Source organism: Gigantopelta aegis, chromosome 10 (genome assembly GCF_016097555.1).
Source record: "Gigantopelta aegis isolate Gae_Host chromosome 10, Gae_host_genome, whole genome shotgun sequence".
NCBI lineage: Eukaryota > Metazoa > Mollusca > Gastropoda > Neomphalida > Peltospiridae > Gigantopelta > Gigantopelta aegis.
This window is the reverse complement of record NC_054708.1, coordinates 12,759,750-12,784,899: the sequence shown is the minus strand read 5'-3', so window position 1 is coordinate 12,784,899 and position 25,150 is coordinate 12,759,750. Positions and strand designations below refer to the sequence as shown.

The 25,150-nt window shown below is 35.3% G+C and overlaps 2 protein-coding genes across 3 annotated transcripts; both read left to right on the top strand.

Annotated features, from left to right (window-relative positions):
* The first annotated feature begins 1,192 nt into the window (after nucleotides 1-1,192).
* On the top strand, nucleotides 1,193-2,819 carry LOC121382530. The gene has a single exon (XM_041511989.1). The coding sequence runs from the start codon at nucleotides 1,360-1,362 to the stop codon at nucleotides 2,548-2,550; it is 1,191 nt and encodes a 396-aa protein (XP_041367923.1). The 5' UTR covers nucleotides 1,193-1,359; the 3' UTR covers nucleotides 2,551-2,819.
* A 2,449-nt stretch (nucleotides 2,820-5,268) lies between these two features.
* On the top strand, nucleotides 5,269-20,606 carry LOC121382649 (transmembrane emp24 domain-containing protein eca-like). Of its 2 annotated transcripts, none has more exons than XM_041512180.1 (5): nucleotides 5,269-5,426; nucleotides 8,346-8,461; nucleotides 11,340-11,444; nucleotides 15,964-16,110; nucleotides 17,562-20,606. In XM_041512180.1, the coding sequence occupies exons 1-5, from the start codon at nucleotides 5,297-5,299 to the stop codon at nucleotides 17,709-17,711; spliced, it is 648 nt and encodes a 215-aa protein (XP_041368114.1). In that variant the 5' UTR covers nucleotides 5,269-5,296; the 3' UTR covers nucleotides 17,712-20,606. The 2 variants fall into 2 exon arrangements, with proteins under 2 accessions (XP_041368114.1, XP_041368115.1); XM_041512181.1 differs by lacking the exon at nucleotides 8,346-8,461 and adding an exon at nucleotides 7,696-7,811.
* The last annotated feature ends 4,544 nt before the right edge of the window (nucleotides 20,607-25,150 follow it).

Here is a 25,150-nt window from a genome sequence, read left to right as displayed (position 1 = left end):
CTGCTGGATTAAGAAAGACACACAAACGAATGAATGAATGAATGAATGAATGAATGAATGTTTAACGACACCCCAGCACGAAAAATACATCGGCTATTGGGTGTCAAACTGTGGTAAAATGAAACAACAGTGTGATGAGCATCATCAATATAAAAATCCAACAGTTAAATAAAAACACAGTGTAAAGGACTGTGTAAAAATTGCAAATATCACAGATATATATATATAATTAAAATTTTGAATAAAATTCAGTATCACGTAAAAATTGTAAAATAAGTTCTGGATGGAATCGAAAGGATTCCATCACAGTTCGTAGTCCAAATATATCTTTTCGAATTGCTTTCAGATGGGTAGACACACAAACGAGCTTTACGTAGATCTTACAGAGAAAATGAAGACCTTAGGGTGAAAATAAAATGTTTGAATAGAGACAAGAAACGTTTACAGAAGAAACTTGAAAGAATCCGCAGAAATGAAAGGTGTACAAGTGATAACTCGTTTTTAGCGGATTGTTCATCAATTGAAGAAAACACCCTGACACCACACAGAAGAACAAAATTCCAAATGAGAAAATCTGGATTAGATCCAAAGGGATACAAATTAGTAAGAAGTCGGTTGCTTATGTCTAATGCAATAATAGCAGATATCAAGGCGAACATGACAAAGAACAGAAAGACTTATAATATTGCGTGCGCAGTGGTAAAGAAGTACAGATGTTTGTCAACATTTAGTAAGGCCGTTGGAATAAGCAGACAAAAAAGCATGAAATATTTGTTGCCAAAACGTACACGGAGAACAATAAAAGTACAGCTGCTGGAGACTGTAATTGCATTTTTGGAGCGTGAAGACAACAGCGTTCTTCTGCCTGGAAAAAGGGATGTTAAACGTGCTCGTGGGGTTGCAAATCAGAAGCGGCTTTTGACAGACTTTCTACACAACATTCATGCCAAATTCCAATTGGAAAATCCGGATGTAAAAATATCAAAGTCTGTTTTTTACCAAATGAAACCAACATATATACTACATGCTAACTTTTTAGCAAGAAGAACATGTCTGTGCCCTCGTCACCAGAACATGGCTCTGAAATTACGGAGTTTGAGGCAATCTGTTATTTAGTCTTCAAAAAACCCAGATGTATTCATCAAGGCATATGATGACGAACATATCGCGTGTGAAATTGATACGAAATGTTCAGAATCCGTCAAGTTTATAAATTGGAAGAAAGTAAAAGATGGAGAAAAGCTGAGATGGAAAGAGGTAGAAGAAACAGTACCAAAAACGAAATTCAAAGAAACATTTATATCAGAATTATCAACATTTAGACAGCACGTAAAACGTGTACAAATACAGTATGCAGAGATGAAACGATTACGAATGAATCTTCAAGCAGGACATGTACTTGTATGGATGGATTTTGCGGAGAATTTTCTTTGTTCGTCAGTAGAGGAAATTCAGTCAGCATACTGTAACAGCACGATGGTCACGCTACATACTATTGTAGTTTACTTTCCAGATGACCATAGCAAGAAATTGCAAAGCTTTGTTGCACTTTCAGATCTGATGCACCATAACTCGACAGCAGTGTATGCAGTTCTAAGAAAATTATTACCTATTCTGAAGAAAGAGTACCCGCAAATCGCAACTGTACATTATCTAACAGATTCACCAACAAGTCAGTATAGAAACAAATTTATTTTCCAGATCCTACAATACCATTTTCTTGAGTTCGGATTGGAAGTAAGATGGAATTATTTGGAATCTGGTCATGGCAAAGGGCCATGTGACGTGTTGGGTGGCAGTGTGAAACGATCAGCAGATATGGCTGTAAAGCAAGGAAAATGTAGCATTCAAGGAGCCCAAGATTTTTATGCATGGGGTCTGTCAAATGAGGAAAACGGAAGCAAGGTGAAATACTTCCTTTACTCACAGGATGAATATGCCACAGCAGCAAAAACTATGGAGAAGAGGCTCACGCCAATGATAATTCATGGTACACTGAAGCTACATGCAGTGGTACCTGTATCAAACACATCGCTGTGCGTTCGAGAGCTCTCTTGCAATTGTCAGTCGTGCATTAGAGACCCAACCTCTACACCTTGTGAGGGATGGACAGTTCATCAGTTAAAGACAAAACAGACAAAAGCATCAATCCAGGACTCAAAAGAAAAAGATAAACAATCAAATACGTCAGTTGTCGAAGAGACCATAACACATACAGCTGATGAACAGTCAAATGCGTCGGTTGTCGAAGAAGCTATAACACATACAGTTGATCAATGGGTTGCTGCTGTTTACGATGGAAGATGGTACATTGGAGTAATAACTGAAACTGACGAAAATGACTCCACGTGTTTAATAGAATTCATGACAAGATGTGGGAAGTACGAAAACCTTTTTAACTGGCCTCCAATTACAAACCAGATATGGGTAGCCAATGATAAAATCCTGCTACAGCTGGAACAACCATCCAGTGCACTCGGGAAAACTAAGAGATGTTTTAAACTCGAAATGCAGGAGATTGAGAGGATTGATCGTTTATTTAGCTTGTAGACAGACCTAAAAAGAAAATGATGATTTTTTTATTATCTACAATGACAATGTTAACTATTTTATCAGGTTCTTTGTTAAATCTGTTTGTTACATTTGTTTTAAAATGTTAAATCAGCGAACAAATATGCTTTGTTGTTTGAAAGGACCCATTATTTCTTATTTTCAAAACGAAAGAGAAGTAAAATATTACAGTTTATACAAATGAAAACATAATGTATCCTATCTCGTTTCTATTAAAACATGGATAAATATACCATACAGAGTTTATGGTTTCTTAAAAGTATGGCATCCAGTAAAGGAAAATCCAACTTCAATATTTTCATAACTTTATTTGAATAAAAATGGCATTGTTATTCACTTTTTATTAACGTCCGTAACATGATAAGGTATATGTCATAATCAAAACAAGGTATTTCGTAAATTATGACTATTAGGTGTGTAATTTTCAAGAATTGGGTTCTACATTGATAGTCATTACTGAAAATAGTGCTTTCTTACCTATCCCATTGAGTTAATTTTTTCACAGTTAGTCAGTTTTAATTGTAACACTTTTCCTGGAATGGCTGTTTATGCAATAGGCGAACTTGTTGGTCTATTTCAACATTGAAAAAACAGGGGGAAAAGTGCAGTAATAAACTCTGGATTGTATACTAGTATAAACAGATTTTATGGCTATAGGCCCCCCTACCATCACAGGGTTTTTTTCGTCTTGAAACAAATTTTATATTGAAATTAGTTTCCGACATACTTCGTAATTCACCCGAATTATTTCCTATACCCTCGGCATAATGTATTCTTTTCAAATCACTGGCATGATTTTGCAAGTAAGGTTTTGATTGGTCGAATGAAAGGTCAACTGGACATGAACCCCAACGGGATGCTGTTAGATCCACATATAATAGTGGAGCTAGTAATAGTGGAGCTAATTTTAATTAGATTGTATCTCCATCCTTCTGTCTATTCCACATAGTTTTCCGGATGTTTTTTCACAACGCATTGCCATGTTCTGTTACAGATCAAGTTTAACTTTCATGGTGATTTACCCATTTTTGAGTTATGACCCTTGCACTTGGGAGATAAGAAAATTTGTTTTGATATATATTTTGCAGCCCCCTTGGGGAGAGGGGATAATGACCTGGGGAAAATGTACACAATGCCTCGCCGCAGGATCCCCTGAACCGCAGGGTCTGTAGCACGTGCTACATGTGTTACAATAATAAACCAGTGAGAAGAAAAGTAAAATGCTATTTTTGTGTGCAATTTAAAAAACAATCGGTTCAGAAAGAAAGAAAGAAATGTTTTATTTAACGACGCACTCAACACATTTTATTTACGGTTATATGGCATCAGACAAATGGTTAAGGACCACACAGATTTTGAGAAGAAACCCGCTGTCGCCACTTCATGGGCTACTCTTTCCGATTAGCAGCAAGGGATCTTTTATTTGCGCTTCCCACAGGCAGGATAGCACAAACCATGGCCTTTGTTGAACCAGTTATGGATCACTGGTCGGTGCAAGTGTACATTTCAGAATGCCTTGAAATAGTGAGCTGAAAGTTTGTGTATAACTTTATAATGTAATATTATAGATCAAGTTTGAATTTCATGATGATATATCCATTTTTTAAATTAAGTTATGGCCCTTTGAGCTTATGAGATACAAACATTTATTGGTATTGGGGAACAGTAGCCCTGAGACATGCATGGGCGGGATTTAGCTCAGTCGGTTGATCGCTCGTCTGAGCTGCTTGTGTTGGAGGATCGAACCACCTCAATGGATCCATTCAACTGACTGTTTTTTTGTTGTTGTCCAACCAGTTCACCACAACTGGTCAAAGGCTGTGGTACTATGTGTTTGTCTGTCTGTGGGGAAAATGCATATTAAAGATACCTTGCTGTTAATGGAAAAATGTAGCGGCTTTCCTCTGATGGCGACGAGTCATAATTAAGAAATGTTTGGCATCCAATAGCCGATGATTAATAAATCAATGTGACCGGCCTCGGTGGAGTCGTGGTTAGGCCATCGGTCTACAGGCTGGTAGGTACTGGGTTCGGATCCCAGTCGAGGTATGGGAATTTTTAATCCAGATACCGACTCCAAACCCTGAGTGAGTTCTCCGCAAGGCTCAATGGGTAGGTGTAAACCACTTGCACCGACCAGTGATCCTTAACTGGTTCAACAAAGGCCATGGTTTGTGCTATCCTGCCTGTGGGAAGCGCAAATGAATGATCCCTTGCTGCCTGTCGTAAAAGAGTAGCCTATGTGGCAATAGCGGGTTTCCTCTAAAAACAGTGTCAGAATGACCATATGTTTGACGTCCAATAGCCGATGATAAGATAAAAAACCAATGTGCTCTATTGGCGTCGTTAAATAAAACAAACTTTACTTTAATCAATGTGGTCAAGTGGTGTCGTTAAACAAAACAAACTTTAACTGGCCACACTAACTACGGTCCTCCCGGACTAATTGCTTAGCACTACAGTGACTACTCTCAAACGCTTGTTCTGATAATCACGTCATGCTGGTTGACCGCACATGTCCTCTACTACGTTAACTACAGTTTGGGGTGGGGGTACATTCAACACGTTTTAAAAGGGGGGGGGGGGGGGGATTGTATGTGCGTTCGCCTATTTCTTGGTATGAAGAAATGAAACATCGGTGTCTGTCGGCCAAAAATACTAAGGAAGAACGGAGACGTGGCAATGCGCACGCGCACTTGAAACGTTTCCGGGTTGTTGCGGCAAAATGGCGTGGTTTTCAACAACTGTGGTGACTTTCTGTCTTTACTCGTGTGTTGTAGGATTGTATTTTCACATTAGTGAAACAGAAAAAAAATGTTTCATCGAAGAAATACCAGATGAGACTATGGTAGTCGGTAAGTTCTTGGCTTCTCCTTTGAAACGTTGCTCGACTGTAACTGACACGTTGGCAAATCTGAAATCGTCGTTTCTCATTCCCAAATGTGACATATTGATTGTTAGCCGTGTAGACGTGATTTCTTTTTTTAAAAGATTTCTTTCTACACCCTTACATTGGTGATGTTTACACAGTCTACGCCGTTATTCGAACTTGTAGGCATTGACATGGTGCACCGTTTTTTGCAAGAATTCTAAACTATTGGCTAAAGATGTTACAACCTTACCCTGTGTTCCCACTGGTCCATTAGGATGGGGGCATTGGGAAATAGTTTCGTATTATCCCCCTATTTGGGGTATGGAATTAGCCATATCAGTTGGGAATTGCATTAAACACTACAAACAACGTAGCGCTAAGCCTGTATTCGAACTCCAGACCATCGGGACTCGACCATGCAGTAGAGTGATCAACAAGTGAAACTGCATTTTAATACTTATAAATCTCATCGGGTGTATATTGACGGAATGAACCGTCTACGGAATAAAACAAAGATTTAGTCCCATAATGCCTCATTCTGTCTTCTGTGCTATATTTCTTCCAAAAGCACCATCAAAAGCACTCTTGTGGAGGAAATTTTACACAGAATAGGAATATAAGGAACTCTTGCCTAAGAACCACACTGTGTCCCTCCGGACTGCATCAATCTATACAATGTTAGATTTGGTCAGAATACAAACTAAACATTAAAGGAAACAAGCCTCTTGTCACATGGTTCCGTAATCCAATGAAATCTGAAGTATGAAGATAAAATACCTCATCAGATAGTTCTGATTGAATTTGTCATTTCATATTGAGAAGAAAATAAACCCCTGTAAACAGAGAACATTTTGTTTTTAAAATCTTGATTAGCAATATTTCTAGTCGATTGAAAATTGATTACCAACTACTCAGTAACTGTTTTAAAATTGTGTAGCAGTCCTCCCCACTAGCAAAATCAAGGCAAGCTGAAAATTACTCTCCTGAAATTGTGCTAGGCGAGCAATCACATGATGTGTCAAATAAAATGCATTAAATATTTTAGTGAGAGGCGATCAGTTTGCCACTCTCCTAAAACCTTCCAGACGAGTGGAGGAGAGTGGGAGTGATCACTCGCCTTTCCTGGCGAAGACTGTGTAGTGATCTCTGAAACTTGCATAGCGAATGGCGACACAATACTGAACAAAATGTTCCCTGTGTAAACCCAAAGAATATTTATGTAACCTAATCTGTTGTACATAAATAATTTTACCCTCCATTCCATCAGGCAGAAACTGAAATTATATACATTTTTAAAGAACAAGGCTGGAATTTGAATCCATAGCCATGGCACATTGCACCTTTGCTTTCTAGAATGCTACGCAGGGATGTGCAGCCCTTGAAATAAGCTGATGTCTGCATTTAAATCCACACCCTGCTAAACCTTTGATTACTAAGCCATGTTGTAGTATTTGCATCATTGAGTGGATGTCTTTTTTAAGCCTTATGTTCAAGATTAAGGAATGAAATCAAATAATATAATTACAAAATACGAGCTGACCCCATTGATCTTGTAGCTGATAATATTTCTAAGTGGGTGGGTGGGGAATTGCAGTAGGTAACACATGTATGTACATACGTACGTACGTGTATACATGTTGGGATTTACTTGCTTGACTGTTATTAATTTTGTATATATACATCTTCTTTCTGATTTTTCATTTATGACTAATATTAAAATGATATGTGTGTGTGTTAGCATTAATAATTGTTTGTCATTATTTATGTGGATTTATAGATGCACAACAAATTGTATAAAATCATATAGCAAAGCGAAACCCAAATTTTAAGTGGCTCAGCCAAAGAATTTATTCATACCAAAACCCCTTTAAATCCCCCCCCCCCCCCCCCTCCAAATAAAGGAAAATAACAGAATCAGAATATTCATGAGAAATGTATTAAGCTTATTTAGGGTTTAAGCTGGATGCCAAAAATTAATAGCAATTTGGTGAATTTGATTAGAAAATCTGTAGCCAAATTCAAGTAACATTTTGCTTAGCAGAAGTATTTTGTAAAATAACCATACAAACGACACACAGTTTTTGAATGAATTTTTGGCAAATTGGCAATGAAATATTTTTGACAAATTCAATTTTAAATCGCATTTGGCGAATGACACCTTAAACCCTGTTTATTATATGTGTTTTGACTTTAATGTATCCATTCAGATATCATGTGTTCTTTTGATGTTATGTTGGTTGATCCATTTTCAGGGAGGTACAAAGTGGAGATATTTGATAAGAATATTAATGACTTTGTTCCCACTGTCTATGGTCTGGGAATGCACGTAGAGATCCGTGATCCGGATGATAAAATTTTGTTATCCAGGGTAAGATGCTTGGATGTGTGCACACATTGGTTACCATGGTTACTAACATTCACACCCCAGTGTATGTACCCATCTCTGAAATGCTCATTAAGTCATGTTTAAATTTTATTGTCAACAGGAAAATACACTCCCTTGTGGTGCTAGTTCAAAAAGTATCTTTGGCAGTTGACGTTTTCTCCTAGAGATACAAATTGCTGATTCAAAATGGAGCTGGCATTTCTGATGAACGTACATACACTGGTGTGATGAAGATTTACATGTGTGTACAAAATTCCAGCAATATGCATACCTGTACATGAACACGATCACTCTTATAAAAACGTATATATTTACCTGTATATTATATACATTTTCGGTGTACAAATACAGTGATACAGATATGTATAAATGAACATTTTCACAGATTCTTCATATTGTGGCTGTACCTCTTGTTCATGTAGGAATGTTGTTGCTAGTATTTTGTTGTATGCCGTCGAGTGAAGTACATGTACACTGTATATATCTATATGCCTGTTTATTATGGATTGGTTTCAGGGAATTATAAAGTTCAGGCATACGACACCAAAGTTAAAGACTATTTACCAGTTGCACCAGGTATAGGCATGCTTGTTGAAATCAAAGATCCTGATGACAAAATTGTATTATCCAGGGTGAGTCCATCTGATACTTTCCTAAATGGGCCAGTTTTCTCTTTTGCTTTAAACCAAGTTACGGTTGCTTTTTGGGATGGACATTTGAATTTTGATGCCTTTGTTAAAACATGCAGAAGAGCATTTTTTTTTTTTTTAATCCATGACCATCTTCATTTCCAGCTTGACTTCTCTTCCTAATCTTCATTTCTACTTTAATTTTATTTTTATTTTATTTTATATGGTAACTTACAAATTTATATAAAATTGGGTTGACAATAAAAGTTTACGGTAACAAAGGTTTCACAGCTGATACTAAGGTTTGAATTGCAGAGTATGATACACTGTACTTTATTATTTATAGCTATAACTTATATAAGACGATAAAATATTGTATTACAATACTTAGTTTAACACTAGATACAATACATTGGTTTGTGGCTCAGCAGTATCACAATACATTACAATACATGCCAAGTACATGTCTTTAATTTACTGACCTTCATTCCTGAATGCACTTAAATAGTTTAGACTGATCACTAATGGGATAACTGCTAGGAATTATGTTTGGCTCGAAAACCAGATACGTTTTTACAACAGAGTTACACATGTATGTATTGTCTATTGGTGGTTAGGTGTGTCCAGTCTTCAGTTTCTCTCTGGATATCGTAGCGATCTGTTGACAAGTAAAATTATTGTTATCAGTATTTATCATCCATTAAAGGCGTTTGTAGGAGATATCGCTGACACTAAAATTTGTGATATCTTCTTGATGGTCAAATCACAAAACATTATTTTGTTACGTCACTGTGTATGTTTCAGCGCTAAGCCTATCATTAGTGACATCACACCACTGTCATTCTGCTAGTTAACAAGTCTACCGCTGCCAAATATAATGACTTTCAACCCACATTACTGACATTGTTTACAATTGTCACAAATGAAAAGAATGATAATGGTTGATAAAGACAATACCCCCTTGTGTCAGCACTCATCGATAAAGTATAAAAATCCTTGGCAAGGCTCGTGTGCAGACTGATTGGGGTTTTTTCTTAATGTGTGGAAAAAAAGTGTGCCTTTGGAAATAGTGGAGATAAGTGCTGTAAAATATAGTAGGATACAAGAAAATAAAGGGGCGCAAGAAAAATAAAGGAGGGCGGAAAAATGCAATAGCGGAGTTGGCCACCCAGCTTAAATGGAGCAGTGAGATCACTGCTGCCTAATACATGTAGCTCAGTGTCTAAGTATATCTATTCATATCATGTCTGTACAAAATGATGACAGTTTATATATGGTAAATATACATGTACAGAGTGAGATAGAGTGTCAACAAGTCCAAAATAAAAGACTCGAATACACCCAAGGGTCAAACTTGACCCGGACCTGAGTATCCGACACTACTAGATGGTAATGAGACTAAGGAATAAAGTAAAATAGCATTATGCATCTTAATCAAGCACTGAACATGGATGCCAAATCATGCTATTGTAAATTGCTTTCTACACGTTCACTTTTTCTGTTTTCCCTCCATGTCTTATAGCCTTGTACAGGTACTCGAATCCTGTGAACACTCAAATCTTGCTAGACTCTGCCCATGGGTAAGCCCTGTTGTAGGAACAGTTACATACATACATGATTATGTAATTGATATTGCTTCAAATGATATGAACGTTTCTTGGTGTATATATATGTACAAGTACAAACACTTTTTAAAGAAACTTATTAAAATTTAATATTTAAAAAAAAAATCTTACATAGTCATTCTCAGCTACCCCAGTGTGTTTGTATCAATCATTCCCCTCAGTCTTTCTCATGGCAAGGTCTGTAATTGGATGTTTATTTTTGTTAATATTGTGTGTGTTTTCTATGTTGGTGGCTGAATAAGAATTGTTGTGGGTGTTTGATGCTCTAAAATAAAGGCTTGAAATTGACAGGGAGTAGGCTACAAATGCTACTGAAAACACACAATACGCTTTTTAATAATTAATATCATAAGCAGCTTTTGCTTTTCAGAAATGTTGAAAATTATTTATTTTTATGAGTGATAACATAAATCTTAATGCTGTTATCCATGATTGGCTTGAGTCTTTTGTATTGTTTCATAGTTACACTATAAATCTAATTTCTAGAAATGCTTTCAGCTTTAAATTTATGAATAATAAGCAAGTTTGCTGATTACCGAAACAAAGAGAAAAAGAAAGTACAGTGTACAGTACACATTAGATTTGTACATGTACATCCGTCCACCCCCCACCATTCAGGGTTTCTGTCAGAGGGTAAAATCACGGCTAGCTCTGGGTGAGCAGAAAATTTTGCCAAATTTTCTTTGAAACTTCAAAAATTGCAAAAACCCAGTAAATTTATAACAAAATATCAGTTATTGTATGCAATTATTTCGCCAACTGCTTTCAAAATTTAGCGAGTGCCAGTGCTAGCCCTGAAAATGTGTATGGTGCCATATCCTATTTTTTTTGCAGATTTAATTTTTTTAGGTTAACTTGTTAAAAAAATGAATCCTTACTGTATGATTTTTTTTAACCCTAAACTTAACCCATTTTCTATCTGGTGGAGGCCCCCCATATCCCCTGTTGATTATGGTTGCATTCAATTCCATAGCACCATGCATACCCAAACATTTCTTTCTGGCTGAAACACTGCCGTTGCAACCCCCACAATTGCCCACAGCAATCTGCAATGCTGTGTAGTTTAGTTTTTTCACAGAACTTTTTTCCCTTGAATTATATATTTTTTTTCAATGGCATCTTTTTTGGCCGAACCCATTCCATTTAGTGCTTCGTACCAAATAAACATATGTAGCCTCCTCACTAGGAAAAATGCATTTAGCTTGTAAAGAATTAGAATGATGATGTTATTCAGTGTATATCTATTTAAATTTCAGACTTACGCTGCTGAAGGAAGGTTCACCTTCACGTCCCACTCGGCCGGGGAGCATTCAGTATGTCTCCATTCCAACTCCACAGCCTGGTTCTCAGGAGGACAGCTGGTAGGTGGTGCATAACATGGCATCTTTGTGAAGTTTATTTTTGTTTAAACATATTTCTTGTTCACAGGTACGTGTTGGGTTTTTGGGGGGAGGGAGGGTGTGTTCATTCTATTTAGCTGTATAAATGTATGTCATTTGTAATGTACATTTATATTGTAAAGGGGATGATTTTCCGCGGTCACGGAAAAACGGACGGAATCGCGGAATTTAGTAACTGAAACGGAATTTGCAATTTTAAAAAAATAACCTTCAAAAGTTGTATTTCTTGTTCAAGCACCATAATAAATATTTTTAGTAGTTTTAAGATTCAATATTGATAATATACGCATAGTGTTTTGGTATGCAAACTTTCATGGAGTGCACTGTATGCCTAAATATTTTCAGAACCATTAATTCTATGAAGTTAAGCTTAATTGCCGTAAGCTTGCAATAAAGCATGTGACTGTTTACCCGTGTCACTTTACATAGTGAAATTTAACTTGAAATTTAAAAATAAACATGTACTAATATAATTTTATAATGTTGATTGTATAATAAGATTTCTAGTACGTTCAATTTCGATATTTTTCAATAATACTTATTACGATTCAAAAGCATAGCCAATTTACACAACGTTTTCGCCAGAGAACGTAATTTCGTAAAACTTCGGGCATATTCATTAATTTGTATGGAGACATTTCACATTTATAGTCCGTCCCACAGGGAATGCCTTTTTTCATGCTACGGAATTTACTACACGTTATTTATTTCTGAACCGACCGGCCCCTATCAGTCCAACAGGAGGGGACTATAGGCTTTGTCTCTGTCTGTCTGTATGTCCCACATGTAGTTTCCAGGCATTTTCCACAGTGCCTTCAGATACAATCTAATTAAAATTAGCTCCACTATTACATGTGGATCTAACACCAGCCAGTTGGAGCTCATGTCCACCAATCAAAACCTTACTTGCAGAATCCTGCCAGTGATTTAAAAAGAATTTGAAAACATTCCGAATTATCCTGAGGGTATACGATATGTTTCATGTGAATTACGAATGCCTTATTTAGACCAGTAGAACTAATTTTAATCGGATTGCTAACAACACTGCGTTGTCCCCAATGTCCAGGTAACATTTCGTCTGGAAATAATAATTTAAATATTGACCAATCACACTTCGCCTTTTATAACGTTATTTGGGAGCATACAAATTCTAAAAATATCGGGCAAGTCTATTTTAGTGGCCGCAGTACAGCGAACCATACCAATACGTACGGGGTGGGTTATCAGTCTTCAATTTTACATTAAAAATTATTTATTTATTTATAAAAAAAAACCCCCAACTAAATCAGTCTTCAGTTTTACATTGCAAATTATTTATTTTATAAAATAAAAGATGTTTTAAGGCATTCGTAATTCACACGAAACATGTCGTATACCCTCAGGATAATTCGGAATGTTTTCAAATTATTTTTAAATCACTGGCAGGATTCTGCAAGTATGGTTTTGATTGGTGGACATGAGCTCCAACTGGCTGGTGTTAGATCCACATGTAAGGCTGGTGTTAGATCCACATGTAATAGTGGAGCTAATTTTAATTAGATTGCTTCAGATATTGAGGTGAAATTTTGTGTATACCTATTAGAGATAAGTTTAACATTCATGGTGTTTAACATAATTTCCAAAGATTTATGGCCCTTGAACTTAGGAGATATAAAAATAAGTTTTTCTGCCTTTTTTGTTTTGAAATTACTATGCAGTGCTCTACGAAGCGAGTAAAATACTCGCCATGGCGACTAAAAACATTCACTGGCGTCTAAAAAATAAAATCACATTCGCCATTTGGCGACTGTCCAAGAATTTTACTTTAATCTGTAAACAAAACTGGACAAAACTGGACATCGGAAAACACTGTGGACCAGTAGCATTTTATCTTCCATAAAACATGTTTTCTATCGGTAATTTGTTTGAAAAATAAAAGTTTGAGACCTGTTAATCAGACTATGAATAACGATTTTCCAGTATTCAAGAGTAAACACGGTGACGTTAAGTGGGAGGTACATTTGTAATACTTCGTTATGATGTTATCTCCCTTAACTTGAATATCAAGCGCTTGGAAATAATTCGGCCCCAGTTCAGGTTTGGACCAAATTACATTGATGAGCCACTGTATGTCTTTACTTGTCTGTTTGAAACTCAAATGTTAATTATTTTAAATGTCGATTTGTATATATGTGTTATGCTGCGCTCCAATCGTCTCGTGATAACGGGTCCCTCCACGATGACGACGTCTCCAGTCGTGAATGTTGTTTTAATCACTTTAGAAGTCATGTTCACCATTGGAGGATGAAAACATGTTTCTATTTTCATGACTTGACTTTAGACGACTTTAAAGACACAACTATTTACAACACAGTATCTATGGATTTACAAGGCAGTATGTGACGAAAATAAATATTATTTAAACTAAAAGTAAGGTAGCTGATTGGTAACTACTAGTAACACGTTGAAGTCTGGTAGATATTATCACAATGTTTTTATTTAACTTTTAATGAGTACTGCAATTTAAATGCATATTTTAGCAGTGACATTAAAATAGTAATTCACTTAAATTCGTTTAATACAATTATTTGATACGGAATTTGATAATGATAGTTAATAGTCGTCCACTGTTTTAGTGGAACCGGACACAAACAGTAACTTGTAATTACTGTTTAACAAGAATTACCCCTTCACGAGTTCATTCGAATGCAGTCCTAATAACAATTACAGCATTAGTAATGTGCCGTAAAATGGCAGATGAATTGATTTAATGACAAGTATATATTAACTGGCTACTAAATATAAGTGGCTGGCGACTAAAATATTTTACTTTACTGGCCAGGGAAGAGTAAATTTTAACTTGCTTTGTAGAGCACTGCTATGTCTTAACATATTGAGCTGAATTTGTATGTATATATGTTACAGTCAATCTATGAAACCAGTCATTACGCGTAATGCCTAAACAAATCAGTCATTTCTCGAAGTGCCTGTGACCACCAGGCATTTCGCGAAATGACTGAAAATCATGCCCAGCCATTACTCAAAATGACTAAAGTGCTATCTATAATACCACACCACTCATGGCCTAATGTAACGCTTTATTTAAACTCGAATCAAATCATTTCAGAAGTTGTACATGAAGATGAAGTTGAATGTTACCAAGTAGTCAGTGTCAAATCATGAAAGTAACATATTGGTATAGAAAGGTCACTTGTTTTTGCACACAAGACTACCATGACAGCGGCTGGAACATTGAATTTTGGTTTTGAATATTTTTGCATTGATTGGACTCGCATCTCTTAGGACCAGCACAGTTACACCTAACATATCCCTGTCCACCACAGTTGGATTCATGATTAACAGCTTGGTGTAAGGTCACTGACTTTGTACAGTTTACATCAGCATCAATAAGTAAACGCTGGGGGCACAAATCAAACTGATTGCGTGTAAACCTCCCTTTTAGAATCCCTGCTTTCACACAAATTGCATACATATCGTTCTCATCACGGTCTATAATATGTAAAAATCCATGGAAATCATATAAATCTTCAATATGCACATTTTATTTAGTTTCTAGGTGAAGATTAGACTTTTGAAAAAAAATCCTCTCTCTAAAAGGTTATTGATCAATCATAGTCATAATTTGGACATACATAGATTTATAATCAAGGAATATTTATCCTCTAAATATTTAGGTATAAAGTCTATTGTATGGAAGAACAGGCAGACTGTATAATTATTAAAACAGTACTATCTTGATAGACACACACAATCATCGTCATGTAGAAAAGTGATTAATATAATATTTTTAAAAGATGAAAAGAAGCTCCTAGATGACAAGATGTCAGTAATATAGCAGATTCTGTGTTGTTTGTTTAAGAATAAACCAGAGAAACATTAATTACCACAACCTTTTGTTAGTAATATTCAAGTGTTATTAAGCATATTTTCTATAAGATTCTTTAATCTGAAACTATAGCAAAAGTTGAATATTAAGTTATTGTATAATAATAAATAATTAATATTAAATAGTATTTTAAATCGTATAATCAATATACTTATCCTTGTTTATTCTTAAAATGTGATTTTATCAATATTTAAGACCAAAAGCCTGAATACAAGTGTCAACAATAAGACTTGAATCACTTTAGTCATTTTGCATAATGGCTGGCCATGATTTTCAGTCATTTCGTGAAATGCCTGGAATTTTCAGTCATTTTGCGTATTACCTGGTGGTCACAGGCACTTCTCGAAATGACTGATTTGTTTAGGCATTACGCGTAATGGCTGGTTTCACAGACTGACTGTAACATATATATCTCTTCATCATGTACTGTTACAGAACAAGTTTGAGTTTTATGTGCAATTTACCTCTTGGCCCTTGAACTTGAATTTATTGAGATTGTTCAAAGATGCGTGTACCCTGTATACTACTACTAATAATAATGACTTTATGTAGAAATGAATTGTGATCTAATTACCAACTGACATGTTGTTTCAGAGGGTTCACCTTGACATCCAAGTTGGGGAGCATGCGGTCGACTACCAGCAGATCCAGGCGAAGGACAAGCTGAGTGAGCTGCAGCTGAGGGTGAGACAGCTGCTTGACCAGGTGGAGCAGATCACCAAGGAACAGAACTACCAGAGAGTGAGTACCACCACTTAATGGCCCATGTTTTCAAAGCTATCTTAGTGCTGTGAAATTGTAAAACCGTCATAGGTCATAGCATGTAGGGGCGAGACGTAGCCAAGTGGTGATACGCGGTCTGTTTTGGGATCGATTCCCATCAGTGGGCCCATTGAACTGTTTCTCGTTCCGGCCAGTGCACCACCATGGCCATGGTATATGCTATCCTGTCTGTGGTAAAGTGCATATAAAATATCCCTTACTTCATTGCAAAAATGTAGCGGCTTTCCTTTGATGACTACGTGTCAGAATTACTCAATGTTTGACATCCAGTAGCTGATGATTAATTAATCAATGTGCTCTAGTGGTGTCGTTAAACAAAACAAACTTTATGGCATGTGCTGTAGTGATGCCATAACCTACATTGGGCTATTTCTTGTTCCAGCCATTGCTCCACAACTGATATAAAAATGCCGTGGTATGTTCTATCCTGTCTGTGGGATGGTTCATATAACAGATCCCTTGCTGCTAATCGAAAAGAGTAGCCCATGAAGTGGCAACAGCAGGTTTTCTCTATATCTGTGTGGTCCTTAACCATATGTCTGACGCCATATAACCATAAATAAAATGTGTTGAGTGCATTGTTAAATAAAACATTTCCTTCCTTCATAGCCTACAGTGGCTTTGTGATTTTGTAGTGTTAAGATAACTTAGAAAATCCTTAGCCAAGCTACTAAATCTGTGATCAAAAACAATCGGTGAAATCAAAATATAAACAAATAATTTGTTTCCTCTTGATCCATATTCTGTAATTTCCTGCATGAGATAGTTATTAAATACTTGTAAACGTATGACTGTTCACTGTAAATGTTAACTTGCAATGTTTTGTGAAATTGGCTCCAGTAATTTGATGCAACTCTTGAGGCACTAATACAACTTTATACAAATTTATGTTTACAAGTCTCATAATGAAAATGTGTGTTCCTGATAGTGTAAAATTTAATTTGTGAATTTGTACTCAAAATAGCCACAAAACCCCAAATCTTTTTCTTGTAAGATTAATTTAAAAAAGAAATAATCATAATGTTAAATGTATATTTGAGTACATGGCAGCACTATTAGTATGAATTTCCATCTTAATGCATCTGAAAACCCTCACTGAAATGCATGTATGCAACTATGAACAGCCAGTGCACCACGATTAGGCCATGGTATGTGCTATCCTGTCTATGGGATGGTGCATATAAAATATCCCTTGTTACTAATGAAAAAATGTAGCAGGTTTCGTCTCTAAGACTGTCAAAATTACCAAATGTTTGACATCCAATAGCTGATGATTAATAAATTAATGTGGTCTAGTGTTGTTGTCAGAATAATGTTTTTTTTTACGTTACTTTGTAAAATGTGAGAAACTTGTTTATATTTAATATTTGAATGTTTATTTATTTGCTTAAATTTGTTTTTTGTTTCAGTATCGGGAGGAGAGATTCCGATCGACGAGTGAAAGTACCAATCAAAGAGTTTTATGGTGGTCTATCGCACAGACTGTTATCCTTCTCATAACTGGCTTCTGGCAGATGAGGCATTTAAAGAGCTTTTTCGAGGCTAAAAAATTAGTTTAATGCTCACAACATAATACTTGAATGAATAAATTTACCGAAAAAGAAAGAAAAACATTACTTTTCTTACAAAATATTTTTGTTGAAAAATGATTTTAAACTAACTTTCATTGTGATTTTTATATTCTTATATCTGTTAGGAATGAATCTTGAATTGTAATTTTGTTAGTTTTTAAGATGAATTCTTAGATATATTGAAAAAACAAAATGCTGACTTTAATGCCACTTATTTTTTGTATTGCACCAGTTGTTACCATGAAAAAACAAATTGGTGCTTAACTTTAATTGCAGCTATTTTATATCAGAAATGCTACATAATGGCTGATCAAACTGAATCCATGTTGGTGCTGAATAAAATTGTGATATATTGAAATCTTGTGGTTTGGGCCATATCCCTTTATTACTATACTATAATCTCAGTTTTTAAACTGAAGCTAGAAAAAGCTGAATTTATTCATTCAAGTTCATACTTTGAGGATGAATATATGCAGAGTGTGTGAATGTGTACAAGTTTGAACTGGTGTGATATCAGGCCTGATGTGTGTAAAACTTTTAGAGATTAGACTCAAGACTAATAGAATCGGAGCTACTAATGTCATGACAATGCCATATAAACTGCATGTGATGTTATTAGAGATTTATTCTGAACTCTAAACGTTTTATAAGCATGGGCTCAGATCTTTTGAGTTTAACTCTTCTTCCACTGATTAGTTTTAGCTGCTGACAAAGCAGCTTAACTGAAACAAGTCTACATTGTATGTTCCCCATAGAATATAAATATACATATATTTATAATATTTAAGATATGGGATGTAATTTTATTTTGTAATTTACAGTTTAGTTTGAATTAAAAATTTATTTGCCCATTAAGGATCTGTATATTGGTTAAATTTAGAAACCTTTTTGTTTTTTTAATTTAGAATAACACCCATTTTTATTTTCTTTCATGTGTACCGACATGTGTGTGAATGAGGTTGTCTGATTGTGTTTAATGTATGAATGATTGCTAAATTGTTTCGTGTGTCTAGACTCTTGTTATGAATGTTTATTTTGTATTTAATATGTATTCATATTGTGGATATGGGAATCTGTATTGTATCTGATTGTGCTTTGAAAATATAAATAAGTTTGGTATTATGAATGTTATTCAGTTAAACCTGTTCATTCTGTTGTACAAAGTATGTTGATTTTTGACAACCTCAAATGGTTGATTTTTCACAGGTTGTATTTTCTTCTGTTCAAAACAATCTTTCCTATTGCTTGTTGGAGGTTTAGCGCTTTACATAAAGTCAGAGTAAATTCTTTGAAAAGCATAAATTGTTTTGACACTGGAAGTATTTTGTTAGAAACTGTCATGATTCCCCGAGCTCTTGTACGTCTCCAGTATATGCATACCTGTCAATATCCAGAGTTAAATGGCAGTTGCTGGAAAAACCTAACATTAATTTAAAATGTGCTGTATGGAACATTGTTGTGTGCAAAAGGTTAGACAGAATTTTTTCTTCTTCTGTTTTTTTTAATTGAGAAAACCTGTTTTGAACCAAAACATTGGCATTGTATTTTCTGAAATGGGGTGTTTTGCAAATTACATAATGTTGGATTGTTTCACAGTTTGCTTTTAATATGTGTATATCTATTGCTCTGAAAGGAATTGTTTTATTCATCACAGTTTAATTTTATTGGCAACTTTTGTCAAATGATTGCTGAATTAAATACCATTTTGAGTAACATCTGATACATCTGATTTTAATAAGAAAATGAAATGCATCTGACCCAGAGAGATGGGTACTATTATTCCCTCATGTTTGAGGTGTATGTTGGTTATTACACATTGGAACAGGCCATGTTGACGCTTTATGGGTCTACAGTTCGATTGTAGCCAGGTACTTTTTTAAAGAAATAACAAATATACAGTAAGTTCTGTAGAAAAACGATTCAGTTTACAATGGACATAACCATATGGAGTTTTAAGATTTGTAGCTGTTATTGTCTATTTGATGCCCGCAAATGTTTAATTTTTAACCTCAGGTTAACACCTTTGGTCAAAAAGGACATTTGTGGGATTAAATAGACAATAAAACCCACAAATCTAAAAACTCCATATGGTTACCTCCTAAGTCTTTTCAACTGAATTGGGGGCCTTTTAAATTTGAGCAAATATTAAAGGCATGCCCAGTTCCTCATATAATACAATTTGCTATTATAGTTACTGTTAAATGTACATTAAAACATAATAATTTTTCTTAAATGCATCTCAAAGTTGTCTATCAAACTAAGGTGCCTTTCTACTGATTAATCCCATCACATTAGCAATTACCGGTACATGCATGCATGTCAACAGTGACTGGGAACTGGCTGGTCACAATGGTTTATATTATAGTGGTAGCACTTGGGGACAAACGTCCCTAAATAGCCCTGCAACTTCTCTAAACAGCTGTAAATATGTTTAATAATTTATGATAAACACTGGTGTTTTAACCATGAGTACACAGTCACATTTTGTCCATGTTTACAACTTAAAAACGCATTTAAGATGAATGTATGATGATCACCTATTGTGAATTGGACCCTATATGTTTGAGTTATTCTCGTACAGTAATGTTGTATCTTGATGAGAAACAAATTCAGCAGGAAAATAACACCATTTTAAAAAGCAAAACAGTTGTTACATAATTTACAGTTAAATAGTAGAATGTTTGGAATTTGAATATATCTGATATTTATTGTTTCCTGATAGTTATTACAGAGGATGTTTGGAAGTGTTGCAGTGATTAAATAGAACAATGGTGTATTACTTTTTCTACACAGATGTTAATATTTAATAATCTAGAGAGTTTCATTTCTGTCATCTTCCAGATCATTACTGTCATGTTCTTCATTAAACATTTTACCACTTAATTGTGTGGAGTCTTCTGGTTTTTTCACATGCAAGGTTTGGGCCAAATTTACAAAGCCTGTTTACATCTTATATGCTTCATAAATACAACTTATCTTTCTGTTTTAAATAAAAAGGGTTAATGATGCCTTGCAGGCACATGTACAGAGGGGGTTTTCAGGTAAATTTTGTCCCTTTTTTTTGTTTTTGGTAAATATATTTTCCATGGTGTCATAGCTTAACCCCCTAGAGACTTCGACCCCCCCCCCCCCCCTAAATTCTTGCACATGCCTGCCTTGGTACATTAATTAACAGACATTCACATGGACAGAATGAATACAATTCTGTCTAAAAATATTGTACTCCTTTCTCTTGTAAAATCATAGGTTGTGTCCATGACAGGCATGCTTAACTTCTCCGATTGAAGCATGCCAAAAATTGCCCACATTTGTACAATACTGTAACTGAATTACATCGGACATCTGTGCTTTTGCTGATGGAAGGTTGTGGGGCATGCATGTAGCCCAGAGGTTAAGCACTTTCTTGATGTGTGGTCAGTCTGGGATCGATCCGTGTTGGCCATTTCTCATTCCAGCCAGTGCACCACAACCGGTGTAACAAAGACCGTGGTGTGTACAATCCTGTCTAGGATCGTATAAAAGATCCGTTGCGGCGTTTGCATGTCGGAAGTGGATTCCCTTCATTATCTGTGTGGTCCTTCATCATATAACCGAAATCAAAATGTGTTTATTGCATCATTAAATAAAACATTCCTTTCTTCCTAGAGGTTAACCATTGGATGTAGGCTGGTAGGTACCCGGTACTGGGTTCCCATCCCAGTAATGTCTTACATCAAGTGTCCGATTTAACAGCTCTAGACCGGTGTCCTGTCACTACACCCAAATGCCATTTCACCAACAACTAATCTACTGATATGAAAACTACTTGAATAATTAAGGTATGCCTATGTTGGGGTGCTTGAACCATAATATTAAATTGGATGTAAGCATTAAAATAACATTTGAACGAATTGCAGCAGTAAAAGCTACGACTAAATTATGCTGAGAATATTCTGTTTTCAGAATTTGCTAATCAAAGGAAAACTGGTTAACATCTACATAACCTAGAACTGTGTAGTAATCTCTGAAATTTGTAGTGTCCTGCCCATAAGATAAAAATCCGTCCCCCAACCCATTTTAGCTATATTCGGGAAAAAAATGTGTCAACCATTACATTATCTTGATATAGCAAAACGTGGTACATTGTACAAACTGCAGATGTCATTTCCATTAATTATTTACAATGAACTTTTGCCACGCAAAACTTGTTGCACTTTATTAAAGGATGCTACAAATGTATTCAAAGTGAAACAAAATATTAAAATATGTTATTATTATCAATAAGTTAATAATAATCATATGAAGCACACCTGTAATAACAATTGTAATGATGTAATTTTGGAAAGCGATGTCGTGACATTGTTTCCTCAGTCCTAGCTAGGACTGCATGTGAAATATCACATCTCCTTCTAGTTGTGGTTGAAACATTTTGAGATGGTCCTTGTTACTCATAAAAAAAAAAAAAAATTGGATGTAAAGAAATTATTACACTTGCGTGCGAGACGTACTGATTTTCGTAAAATCAGTACAACACAAGCCTGTATAATAATATCTAGTTATGCAACTAACCGTAATGAAAAGAATTGACAGCAAGTGTTTTGTGTTTCACGCATGCATGAACGGGAAAAAAGACCAGGTGCACACTTTTGTTGAACACACTATGGGGTTAAACGGTTCCATCAGTCGGCTGTTGGAGGCAACAGTCTGGAACAAGGTACTCCACATTGTGGGAGATGGAGAAGATCTCATGGGTGTCTCAAACAGAAATTGTGGTGTAATAAGATAGTTCCACTGGGGTAACCTGGAGTGGGGGTTGCATTCTCCTCCAATCCCATCATATTTTATTTTTGCCTGTAGCCTCTTGGACTGTGGTTACCATCTTGTCCCCACCCCCCTCAATTTAAAAAATAAATAAATACTGACTACATCAATGGATGCCGGTACATTTCTAATTTCATTCTTCTACTCATTGGGCTATTTCTCGTCCCAGCCAGTACACCACAACTGGTATACCAAAGGACATGGTATGTGCTATCCTGTCTGTGGGATGGTGCATATAAAAGATCCCTTGCTACTAATGAAAAAAACCGTAAGACTATATGACAAAACTACCAAATGTTTGACATCCAATAGCCGATGATTAATAAATCAGTGTGTTCTAGTGGTGTCATTAAACAAAACAAACTTTGTTCATTCTTCTATGGATTGAAAAAGAGTAGTCCATGAAGTGGCGACAGCGGGTTTCCTTTCTTAATATCTGTGTGGTCCTTAACCATATGTCCATCACCATATAACCATAAATAAAATGTGTTGTGTCATTAACTCTTAAAACATTTCCTTCCTTCTACGGATCGACTACAAGCAGTTTTATACAACTTTCTTACCAAGAGGATTGTGACTGGTGTATTCTGCTTTCATCAAGCGTACTATTGGGAAAATTTCCAATCATTGGCCCTTTTGCAATTCCTTGCTTGATTTGCCGCGTATATAGCAAAATATAAATAAATATATTCATTCTACATTCTTGGTATCAAAATATGAAGTAAAAGATAATGCCAAATAAATTAATTTCAAATGTTTTAAGCAATATTTATTATATGTCTATATTTAGTTTTACTGCAGTATGCACGGACAGGTGGTATGTAATTGTTTTTATTATTGTAGCAGTGGGGCAGTTTATAGGTACACTTTCATACATGATAATAATTATAATAAATCTGAGAAAACTACTGTGAATGTAGCTTCCCCCACACGCCCTTCGTCTTTACGTTTACTGTTTCTCTCAGTATTCTAAAAAAAAAAACCCCATTCAAATTCGCTATTGGTGGGGAAAGATCTTAGGTGGAAAAGGCACACACACGTTGTGGAACACTATAGTTGTAATGATGATAGATCCAGCACCTTATCACAAGGTGTGCAAAACATATAGCTACATATATGTTCCGAACTTATTATTTTTTTGATGACTTCAAAATTAAAAACAAAAAATTAAAGCCTGTTCAAACCTCTTAAAATATCCCAACCCCAACCCCACCCTTCCACAAAACCCTTAAAACCATATCTGAGATGTCTAGTGACATCTAATTTTCTGAAAATAGTATGGTTCGTTTTAAAAATGTTGACTGGACAAACCACCACCCCCCCATTGCCAAAAAAACCCAACCCCAACTCCAAAACCAAAAAAAAACTATAAAAAAAAAACGCATGACAACAGTTAAATGTTAATTTGTTTATTATGGTACTTAAATTACACCACATTTATATAATTTCTTTCATTATCAAAATATGGTAAAATGATATGTAAAAAAAATGTAAATGTTCACATCACAAAAAAAGATGTTTATGTATCACTCATTTTCAGAAGACAGTTTATGAACTATGAAACTCCTCTGCACTGGACCCCCCAAGAGACTAAGTGAAAAGTCCTATATTGAGGGGGATCTGGTTTACAGTGGGGGGGGTTTTCTGAGGCAAAGGCCTGTGTGGTTTAATACCAGTCTGTACTTGTATAATAATATTCATAAAGAAAACCAATCAACTTCCACCATTTTGAAAATTGATTAGAAAATGAAATGTTAGACATACTTTCTACCAAGCTGAGTCAAATTGTACCATTGTTTACTCTTTGTCTAGTTAAATAGATGTTTCAAAAGAAAAGTGAATTAAAATAATGGAAACAATAAAATGCATGGATGGTTGTAGGGTATTACGGTAAATCAACAGACATGTGTGAAGGGAATGCAATGATTCGTAACTCTACCAAACTCCATTAATAGCAATCTTCAAAAAAAGTGTTAATGTACTTTGTTGCACAGCAAACCATGTAGTATGAATATGGTGTCTAGCACACAATGCTTAGATGGGACTGTAAGTGTGAATAGCTATACATTGTGTTAAGAAAACACTCCAAATGATAACATATTGACAATGTTTAAACCAATACATTTTTAAATAACAAGCACAAGCTATTCAGCTCGATCAAAAGATCCTTTGCTACTAATAGGAAAAAACCCTAATGGGTTTCTTCTGAAGTCTGTATCACAATTGGTAAATGTTTGTAGTAGTGTCATTAAACCAAAAATCTTTAAAGGTCAACATTTATCAAAAATGTAATTCACTATTGTTTGGTATATATGTATACCTTTTACAATATATATGAAGTATCAATATTTTTTTTTTACACTTTTTTAATATATTCGCAATAAAAAGTCATCGCTTGCCAAAATGCATGTCTACTCCAAGAGCCAAGTCACGTGACCCTGTGACGCGCTAAGCAGCATAACATGAAAGCGTGATTCGCAGCCTTTCAAACATTTTACTGGGAAGGTGGAACACCTATATTTTTAAAACGTGAAAATTTTATTATATTGAATTGAATTGTATGGATGGAATGTTCTTTTGGAGATAGTTTTCAAATGTAAAATATGGTCAACCATTGTTTAGTGTTT